The 11,718-nt window shown below is 33.2% G+C and overlaps 2 protein-coding genes across 2 annotated transcripts; both read right to left on the bottom strand.

Annotated features, from left to right (window-relative positions):
• Nucleotides 1-7,267: 7,267 nt before the first annotated feature.
• LOC121809023 (pectinesterase inhibitor-like) lies at nt 7,268-7,759 on the bottom strand. The gene has a single exon (XM_042209576.1). It carries the CDS (start codon nt 7,757-7,759, stop codon nt 7,268-7,270), a length of 492 nt encoding a protein of 163 aa, XP_042065510.1.
• Nucleotides 7,760-10,459: 2,700 nt separating this feature from the next.
• LOC121809022 (pectinesterase inhibitor-like) lies at nt 10,460-10,951 on the bottom strand. Its single transcript, XM_042209575.1, has one exon. The coding sequence runs from the start codon at nt 10,949-10,951 to the stop codon at nt 10,460-10,462; it is 492 nt and encodes a 163-aa protein (XP_042065509.1).
• Between the last annotated feature and the right edge of the window lie 767 nt (nt 10,952-11,718).

The raw sequence follows: 11,718 nt of genomic DNA, 5'->3' as shown, positions 1-11,718 counted from the left end.
GAGTTTACGTGATTCTGCCACCTTGCATGTCGTCCAGTATGTGTAGTTCTCGATTTCTCTTGTTTAATCTTTGAATTTTAGTGAGTTAATTTGTGGATCTGAATTGTAGAGTTGTTAATCTGTAATTTCATCTATGGAATCTGAGTTTGTTTGATTTTGTTCGTGCTTGTTGAAGAAGACAACATCCACATCCAAGTTTGGGACCACTTTTCCTTTTTAGTTGCTTTTTGTTTTATCCTTACTTTTTCTGCTGGTACCCTATAGATCTGTCAGTCTAGTTACCTAACTACCACTTATTCTCTGATATTTCGTTTAGCCTTTTATAGTAACCACCTACTTTCCACACGTCTCTGAAACACTTTGTTCCCCACTCTCACGTACACAGCCACACGTCGATCATTTTTACACTTAATAGTCAGTAGAGTACCACCTTAAATTCCCGCCTAGATAGGATCTCAACCCAAAGCGTGGTAGCTAATCAACCCTTCCAGAATATCACCACAATTTCCAAAGCGCATTCATCTTTGTGGGATTTGACCCTTACCACCACTATACTAATCAGTAGAAGTGGGTTGAGGAAATTTTTTGATAGCTAGGTTCAGGCTTAGCTGGGGTTTCTATCCTGATCAGTAGGATACATCCTTGCTTTACATGACACCTGAATGTGAAGCTCTATCAGCTACCTATCATGAAAGGTTGCAATGTCAGTCCGATATTTCTAAGCCTTACTAAAATAAGATGACATTGGTGTGGTATAGCACTGAACGGATCTAACAGCAAGACATGTCTTCATGCTATCTACTGGAAGACTAGGTCTTGATAAACAACTATTTCTTAATCAACATAGGTTAGCATTGAGCATACGTTATTAATTATGCAATACTTTGACTTATCAAATGGTGCTGGTTTTTTCGCAACCTAATAATCATGATATATTGGGGTTGTGGTAATTAATATCTAGCGGTGTCAGGATTGCTATTATGTTGAATCGTGCGCCTGGTGAGTCTGGTTTGATGATGTCCTAAAGAGGAGCTCGAACAATGTTTTATTATTCGGAAACTGACCAGTTGGAATTTAATTATTCCATAAATAATAAATAAGTATTTTTTGCTAAGTCCACTCTTGGAATTAAAAGAATTTAATTAATTAAGTCTATAGCAGACACTAATTAACTAATGTACATTTCTATCTTAAGCGCGGGAAATAAACGACAAACAAACGGAAGCTCGGACTACTTATAATTTTGGATTTGGATGGGCAGTGCAATATTACTTCTGTAGTGGCTGCTCGTAATATTCCAATATAATCTTGTATTAAATTGTTGGTTCAATTTAATTAGTTAAAAGCTAATTGGGGGAGACCATATCAAAACCTTCCATAGATCACTAACTGGGACCAATATGTAACTTAATATAAATAGGAGAATAAAGGAGACAGAATCATTATTATTTTCTCTACATGAAATTTTCGCCCCCTCTCTCTATAGAAGGAGTCGAAATTTTCAGCTCTCCTCCGTGAGATTTTCAGCTCCTCCTCCGTGAGAAAGTTCTGTCTTCTTTATTCGAGTCCTAGTTTCTGGTGAGATCAGCCCACCCTGATATCGGCATACAGTTCGGGAACCAGTTAGAAGATCTGTGGTCTAGTATTGAAGATCATCACGTGGAGAAGGCGCAAGCAATCAATGATTCTTTGGAGAATCAAATCGGTAACTCTATACCGTAGTATTCATGTTTAGGATTTACTTTCTTTAAGCATGAATTATTTGCGTTCTAGCATGCAATTATATGTTTAACATGTAAATTGATTAATCGCATAATCGGTCAAATAGATCCTGGTCTGATTTATTTATTATGTACAAGTCTCCCGCTGTGCAAGGGGCACCAAACCACAGCACTAAATACATGTAAAGTTAGTGTTATCACGCTTTTGCGCTCACAATGCAAGTGGTGCACGAGCATGTCATGCAGCTGTATGATACACCTGCAAACTGTTTTAACTTTATTGCTTCTCTTGTTGTTTTTCCTTTAATTTTAATACTCCCTCCTTCATTTATGCACACTTTTTTTAAGATTTGATCCTCCGTTTGTAGCACTAAAATTTAAGTTGGAAAGGCAAAAGAGGTCACTAAAATTGCAATTATAAAGGTAGGAGAATCCACACAACATGAACCACATAAACATGATGGCCAAGACACACTTTGTAGATATTAGAATGAAAATAAATGTGCAAAATGAAAAAAAAACGATAGTGACATGGACTAAACTAGAGCAATGATTATGCATAATGATCGGATAAAGTATATATTTAAACATTTTTCTTGCAAGATAAAACATTTTTTTGCAACCTCAACTAAGAACGACATATGCAAGTGGGAACCAGGGTTATAACTGTATAAAAAAACAAAATATTACTATTTTTAGTACTCGTTTATATAAAAAATTGGAGTCCAGTGGAAACACGTTAAGAATTTGTGCTCCTATTGTAAAATCCTTGCCCAAAAATATGTATAATTTTATATTTGAATATATTATTTTGGCGTTTTATTCATATGAATTATCATGTGCTGGATAGCTAGGCAACAATATTCACTCATTATGACAAGATATTCCAATATATTTTCCATTCAAATTATTGCTCATCAATCGTATAGTAAATAATGTAAAAAAGTGACATCCAATGTACACGCGTAATATTAAATGATGTACCTGTTTAAAGATTTAATATATGGCAACAGTTGAATCCATACCCTTTGGGTTTATCAATTCATGGGGCTAGGATGTAGTACCCACTCACAAATGAAACCATCACCAAGGGTATGGAGTTTAATTCATTCCCCTTGGGGTTTAGCAATACATTGAGCTAGGGTATAGTACCACCACATGCATTGAGTTTTGTTTTTTTATGTGTTTTGGATTTCATACAGTAAATAATGTACGAAAATTAGCCTTTAATGTACATGCGACGTACTAAATGATTTAAATGTGCAAGGATGGTTGCATAGGGAGGGATTGTTGGATTTGTTGCACAAATCAGGCAGCATGCATTGGCTTAACATGGCGAGAGACAAAGATATTATGGTAGAATAAGACATCTTTTTTTGGCTCTTTATTATTGCTCTTTTGTATGTGAGTTTCGATTTTTGTGTATTATTTGATTTGAATGGTGGAGGGACTTGGAAAGAGACGAAAACGCGATTAGAATGCGGATCAAGTTATATGGAATGATAACCGAACCGGTCGGATCAGTTAGCAAATGTCGTTGCCACTTAATCAATGCAGTCTTGCTCTCGCTCTTTCTTCCTTATCAAAGTAATTTGTAAACTCCCAATTTTGCACAACTTTAACAGTAAAGCGGCAAGTTCGGGGTCGATCCCACAGAGAAGTTGGTGTGTTGAGTGTGTGAGTAGTGAACAGGGGGGGTTGGCTGCTGCCACGCTTTAACTTTACTTTAGGCAAAATTAAACTAGCTAGCTTGATCAACGAAGATTTAACTACTGGGTCAAGTAAATTGCAGGTAACAACGGAAAAGTAAATGCGAGGATGAAAACGAAATAACTTTGATTAAACTAAACTGAGAGCAATACAACGTGAAATTAAACTAAGCTAATACTTCGAAAAATAAGAAAGCAAGTAAAACCGAGAAGAATCTCGGCGGGTAATTTAGGAATACGCCGACAGAAAATAAGTATTCTGCAGCGCTTCTTTAATTCCCCTTTCTAACTACGCATTACTTTATCTGAGCTAAGCTATTTTAGAGAACTGGACTAAGCTAAACTAGACGGAAAGTAAACGATCTCCTCTTTCTTGTGATGGCACACCCTCTATTTATAAGCTCGATTCGGCCTCCAGCTGGATAACGATCCTGACAGGGAATATTCGCTCATGCTGAGAATGAGCGACTCATTGATTGCTACGTGCCTTCCTTCTAGAATGACGACGCTTTTGAGTAACAGATTCATGACTCAGGTACGTCCTTGCGTCTCATAAGCTAGCACGTGTCCCCTTCTAGAACGTTGTCCTTGATAACAGAATGGTGCGCCACATCCAGTTCATTTCCTCACGTGTTCTTCTTCTAGAAGCCAGCGGTCCCCGCCTAACTGCTTGATCACTCCCCTTGATCAACTCCCCCGATTCTTGGCCTTTAATCGCCTTTTGTACTTGCTTGATCAGTTTGGCCTTGCTGCCTTGGTCCAGTGGCATTCCTGCACATTTAACACTTGTTTTGCGCGATAAACCGATCAAGCAGCGTACATTTTACCCTTAAATCGATGCATGAAATGAGCCTTATCAAATGGGTCTATTTATAATCGAAAAATTTGCACAATAAATGGCGTATATTTCAAATTTACATAAATGCTAGTATTGTATTCGATATATGGTAATGAGATCCTTCTTAATGAAATGAAATATTATTGCGCTTTACATTGAAATATATTAGGGAATCTATTGCATAAATGTAGAGACTGTCAAAGGAAATTTATTGAGTTTGTCATTGAAAAATGGAAATAGCTAGGCAGAATGATTCCAAATAAAGGAATGTTTTGTGTGAAAATGGTGCGAGCATAATGCACGTACTCTTTCCGATTTAACAAATTTTCACTCTCTTACTATTATCATTATTTGCACAATATATTTTAATAAATATAAATACGACTACAAGGAAGGTGATATGGGATTTGCATCCAATGTCAAGCCCGAAACTTATCAAATATAAATATTTTGGTTAGTAATGAACATAATTACGAAAAGATATAAATAAAATAACGGGAGAGCACTAGAGCGCATCCTCAATTAGAGTCACAACGTACTTTCAACCCTGTGTTTCCACGTGGCACGTAGCAGCACGTAACATGCAACATTATAAACACTATCATGCAATATACATAAATGGAAGTTGTAGATGTGTTTCCGTAGATTGTATTATAGTTATAGAGTGATTACATTATATTATTGACTTTTGAGTTATAAACATAAATTATCTACAATGAATAATAAACCGTATACAAATGGAATATATCGAGGTGTATATTGCAAATTAAACAGTCTATGTCGACAATGCAAAACTTAACAATGTATAACGCCATATGCCTATAACTACCATACAATCTGGGAAATCCATCCACAGCTTCCACAAATATATATTGTATTATAGTATTTATAATGTTGCATGTTATGTGCCTCGTGACAGCAAAAGGTTTAAAGTACATTGTGACTTTAAAATTAGTTTTTTTTCAAGATTTGGAATTAATAGAATATAATATGTAAAACTAATGAATATAAATGGCCTATTATCTAGGAAAAAAACATGAGCGCAAATAATTAAATACCTAAGAAAATGCATGTACGCCAAAAAATAGGAGCACAAATTCATAATGTGTTGTCAGTGTATTCCAGTTCTTTATATAAATGAGTACTGAAATTAAGAATGTTTTGCGTTTTTATTGTACAATTGTATCCCTGGTTCCCACTTGCATATGTCGTTGTTAATTGAGGTTGCAAAAAATTATTTTATTCCGTAAGACAAACGTTTAAATACATACTTTATGTGATCATTATGCATAATCATTGTTCTCGTTTAGTCCATGTTACTATTTTTGTTTTATTTTGCACATTTATTTTCATTCTAATATCTAGAAAGTGTGTGTCTGCCATCATGTTTACAGTGGTTTGATATCAAATTATCAAAAAAATCCTTCTATAGTCAAGAATACTATTACAGAAATAATTTATTGTAATTTATATCATAACAAAAAAAGACATTACATTGTTTGATGTATGTGGATATATCATTTTATAGGTAAAGAATACCATAGAAATTAATTATTGAAATTTGCATAAATACAATATAAGATCAACATTCTTCTTGTTTGATTTTGTTTGATCCTTTTTATAGTAAAGATTATTGTAGAAATCATATATTGAATTTGCACGAGACAAATATGTCATTTCGTGATCATTTGGAAGAGGATTCTAACACTGTCCACATAAGTAGTCCTTATATATATGGCACGAGTTTATTCAACAAGGGTAAAATAAGAAATATAAGAAGAAAAATTAGTTCAAATACCGGTATTCAAAAATAGAACTAAAATATTATAGAGAATTTGGGTGGACGAAATAAATTAGTTCCAGTCATAGTTGTTGCTACTGGAGACTCAGTTAATACTAGAGGACAAGATTGGAATGGATTTTCTTCATTAAAATAGAATTTTTGACAAAAGTTTACAAACAATAAGGTATAAATCAATTAAAACTATTTTATAGCCATTGATATAAATATATACAAAAATATGCTCAAACAGCATAACAATAATAAAACTAAGTCAGGACTCCAACATCTAAATACATGTAAAATTAGTGTTATCATGCTTTTGCGTTCACAATGTGTGTGGTGCACGAGCGTGTCATGCAGTTGTGCGATACACCTGCAAACTGTTTTAACTTTATTGTTTTTCCTTTAATTTCAGTACTCCCTCCTTTATTTATGCACGCTATTTTTCTTAAGATTTGATCCTCCGTGGATAGCACTAAAGTTGCAATTGGAAAGGCATAAGAGGTCACTAAAATTGCAATTATAAAGGCAGAAGAATCCTCACAACATTAGCCCCCATAAACATGATGGCAAAGACACACTTTCTAGATATTAGAATGAAAATATACGTGCAAAATAAAAAAAACCATAGTAACATGGACTAAACTAGAGCAATGATTACGCATAATGATCACGTAAAGTATGTATTTAAAAAAATTCTTATAGAATAAAACAATTTTTTGCAACCTCAACTAAGAACGATACATGAAAGTGGGAACAAAGGATACAACTGTATAAAAAATAACAAAATATTACTATTTTTAGTACTCGTTTATATAAAAAATTGGAGTCCAGTGGCAGCACGTTAAGAATTTGTGCTCCTATTTTATTTTATTTTTTGCACTAGCATTTTCTTTTTATTAGGTACTTAATTATATGCTCTTATGTTTCTCTTAACTCAACAGAGCAAAAATTATGTTTCTCATGCATCAATTATTTCCATTTATTCTTATAGAATAATAGGTTAGTTACACAAAATATCTTACGGTTCAAAATCAAATTCTTTTGGTATTATCTCTATTAGAATAGTCATGTGAGAAAGGTAAACATTACTCAAGCGATAGTGTATATTGGATATTAAATTAAAATCACTTATTCATTGTAGTATAATATCAAACAGAATAAAAAAGTGGGTTATACTATCACATACATTATTATAATTCTAATTATTTGCTAATTACAAAGTATTAGCAATAATCAGGAGCAACTGAATAAATGTATATGCTTTATTAGTAGCTTGCTTCAATTTAGTTGGTTCGCTTGCTCCAAATTCCTCGCTGCAAGTTCTCACATCGGTTAGAGCTGTCGAACCTTTGGTTTGGAGTGTGCTGATGTTAGGCCTGTCTAGCTTCGGTATCAAGGGCTTGGCCTCTTGCAAGTTGCCCACTGCATCATCAAAGTTCTCGATACATGTATCGATTTTATCTTTGTTGCTATGGCTGGACACTGACTTCGCTACGTTGATGGAGGTTTGTGTGGCGGACAAGGAATTGTCAAGCGCGATCCTAGCCAAGCCTCGAGCATCAGCACCCTTTGATCGAGGGTCAGATCTCAGTGCTTGGTTGCATATGGAGGGATTGTTGGATTTGGTGCACAAATCAGCTATCAAATCAGCATGGCATTGGCTTAACAAGGCGAGAGACAAAAATATTATGGTAGAATAAGACATCTTTTTTTGGTTCTTTACTATTGCTCTTTTGTACGTGAGTTTCGATTTTTGTGTATTATTTGATTTGAATGGGTCTTTTTATAATCGAAAAATCGACACAATAAATGGCGTATATTTCAAATTTACATAAATGCTAGTACTATATTCGATATATGGTAATGAGATCCTTCTTAATGAAATGAAATATTATTGCGCTTTACCTTGAAATATATTTATAGGGAATCTATTGCATAAATGTAGAGATCGTCAAAGGAAATTTATTGAGTTTTTCACTGAAAAATAGAAATAGCTAGGCAGAATGATTCACAAATAAAGGAATGCTTTTTGTGAAAATGGTGCGAGCATAATGCACGTACTCTTTCCAATTTTACAAATTTTCAATATCTTACTATTATCATTATTTTCACAATATATTCTAATAAAAATAAATACTACTATAAGGTGATATGGGATTTGCATCCAATGTCAAACCCTGCATAAGAAACTTATCAAATATAAATATTTTGGTTAATAATGAAAATAATTACAAAAAGATATAATTAATATAACGGGGGGCACTAGGGCACATCCTCAATTAGAGTCACAACGTACTTCCAACCCCGTGTTTCCACATGGCACGTAACAGCACGTAAACGGCCTAATATCTAGGAAATAAATATAAGCGCAAATAATTAAGTACCTAACAGAAAGAAAATGCATGTAAAAAAATAATAGGAGCACAAATTCTTAATGTGTTGTCAGTGTATTCCAATTCTTTATATAAACGAGTACTGAAAATAAGAATGTTTTGTGTTTTTATTGTACAGTTGTATCACATGTTCCCACTAGCATATGCCGTTGTTAATTGAGGTTGCAAAAAATTATTTTATTGTAAGAAAAATGTTTAAATACATACTTTATGTGATCATTATGCATAATCATTGTTCTCGTTTAGTCCATGTTACTATTTTTGTTTTATTTTGCACATTTATTTTCATTCTAATATCTACAGAGTGTGTGTTTGCCATCATGTTTATAGTGGATTGATATCAAATTATCTGAAAATCCTTCTATAGTCAAGAATACTATTATAGAAATAATTTATTGTAATTTATATCATAACAAAAAAAAGACATTACATTGTTTGATGTATATGGATATATCATTTTATAGGTAAAGAATACCGTAGAAATTAATCATTGAAATTTTCATAAATAACAATATAAGATCAACATTCTTCTTGTTTGATATTGATTGATCCTTTTTATAGTAAAGATTGTTGTAGGAATCATATATTGAATTTGCATGAGACAAATATGTCATTTCGTGATCATTTGAAAGAGGATTCTCCCACTGTCCATATAAGTAGTCCTTATATATATGGCACGAGTTTCTTCAACAAGGGTAAAACAAGAAATATAAGAAGAAAAATTAATTCAAATACTGCTATTTAAAAATAGAACTAAAATATTATAGAGAATTTGGGTGGACGAACTAAATGAGAATATAGTTTTTTTTTCGGACAGTGATTGATATTATTATAAAAATAGTGTCCCAATTTAACCCACTTGATATTTCCAATCATAGTTATTGCTACTTGAGACTCAGTAAATACTAGAGGATAAGATTGGAATAGATTTTCTTCGTTGAAATAGAATTTTTGATAGAAGTTTACAAACAGTAAGGTATAATTCAATTAAAACTATTTTATAGACATTGATATAAACATATACAAAAATATGCTCAAATAGCATAACAATAGTAAAACCAAGTCAGGACTCGAACATCTAAATACATGTAAAATTAGTGTTATCACGCTTTTGCGTTCACAGTGTGAGTGGTGCACGAACGTGTCATGCAGTTGTGCGATACACCTGCAAACTGTTTTAACTTTATTGTTTTTCCTTTAATTTCAGTACTCCCTCCTTGATTTATGCACGCTATTTTTCTTAAGATTTGATCCTCCGTGGATAGCACTAAAGTTGCAATTGGAAAGGCATAAGAGGTCACTAAAATTGCAATTATAAAGGCAGAAGAATCCTCACAACATTAGCCCCCATAAACATGATGGCAAAGACACACTTTCTAGATATTAGAATGAAAATATATGTGCAAAATAAAAAAAATGATAGTAACATGGACTAAACTAGAGTAATGATAATGCATAATGATCACGTAAAGTATGTATTTAAAAAAATTTCTTACAGAATAAAACAATTTTTTGCAACCTCAACTAAGAACGATACATGAAAGTGGAAACAAGGGACACAACTGTATAAAAAATAACAAAATATTAGTACTATTTTTAGTACTCGTTTATACAAAAAATTGGAATCCAGTGGCAACACGATAAGAATTTGTGCTCCTATTTTATTTAATTTTTTGCACTAGTATTTTCTTTTTGTTAGGTACTTTATTATATGCGCTCATGTTTATCTTGACTCAACAAAGCAAAAATTATGTCGCTCATGCATCAATTTTTTCCATTTATTCTTATAGAATAGAAGGTTGGTTATACAAAATATCATACGGTTCAAAATCAAATTCTTTTGGTATTATCTCTATTAGAATAGTCATGTGAGAAAGGTAAACATTACTCAAGCGATAGTGTATATTGCATATTAAATTAAAACCACTTATTCATTGTAGTATAATATCAAACAGAATAAAAAAGTGGGTTATACTATCACATACATTATTATAATTCCAATTATTTGCTAATTACAAAGTATTAGCAATAATCAGGAGCAATTGAATAAATGTATATGCTTTATTAGTAGCTTGCTTCAATTTAGTTGGTTCGCTTGCTCCAAATTCCTCGCTGCAAGTTCTCACATCGGTTAGAGCTGTCGAACCTTTGGTTTGGAGTGTGCTGATGTTAGGCCTGTCTAGCTTCGGTATCAAGGGCTTGGCCTCTTGCAAGTTGCCCACTGCATCATCAAAGTTCTCGATACATGTATCGATTTTATCTTTGTTGCTAGGGCTGGACACTGACTTCGCTACGTTGATGGAGGTTTGTGTGGCGGACAAGGAATTGTCAAGCGCGATCCTAGCCAAGCCTCGAGCATCAGCACCCTTTGATCGAGGGTCAGATCTCAGTGCTTGGTTGCATATGGAGGGATTGTTGTATTTGGTGCACAAATCAGCTATCAAATCAGCATGGCATTGGCTTAACAAGGCAAGAGACAAAAATATTATGGTAGAATAAGACATCTTTTTTTGGCTCTTTACTATTGCTCTTTTGTACGTGAGTTTCGATTTTTGTGTATTATTTGATTTGAATGGGTCTATTTATAATCGAAAAATCAACACAATAAATGGCGTATATTTCAAATTTACATAAATGCTAGTACTATATTCGATATATGGTAATGAGATCCTTCTTAATGAAATGAAATATTATTGCGCTTTACCTTGAAATATATTTATAGGGAATCTATTGCATAAATGTAGAGATCGTCAAAGGAAATTTATTGAGTTTTTCACTGAAAAATGGAAATAGCTAGGCAGAATGATTCACAAATAAAGGAATGCTTTTTGTGAAAATGGTGCGAGCATAATGCACGTACTCTTTCCAATTTTACAAATTTTCAATATCTTACTATTATCATTATTTTCACAATATATTCTAATAAAAATAAATACTACTATAAGGTGATATGGGATTTGCATCCAATGTCAAACCCTGCATAAGAAACTTATCAAATATAAATATTTTGGTTAATAATGAAAATAATTACAAAAAGATATAATTAATATAACGGGGGGCACTAGGGCACATCCTCAATTAGAGTCACAACGTACTTCCAACCCCGTGTTTCCACGTGGCACGTAACAGCGCGTAAACGGCCTATTATCTAGGAAAAAAATATAAGCGCAAATAATTAAGTACCTAGCAGAAAGAAAATGCATGTACAAAAATAATAGGAGCACAAATTCTTAATGTGTTGTCAGTGTATTCCAATTCTTTATATAAACGA

The sequence above is a fragment of the Salvia splendens genome, chromosome 6 (assembly GCF_004379255.2).
Source record: "Salvia splendens isolate huo1 chromosome 6, SspV2, whole genome shotgun sequence".
NCBI classification, from domain to species: Eukaryota; Viridiplantae; Streptophyta; class Magnoliopsida; order Lamiales; family Lamiaceae; genus Salvia; species Salvia splendens.
Note: the sequence above shows the minus strand (reverse complement) of the source record. Positions and strands in the feature narration are given on the sequence as shown.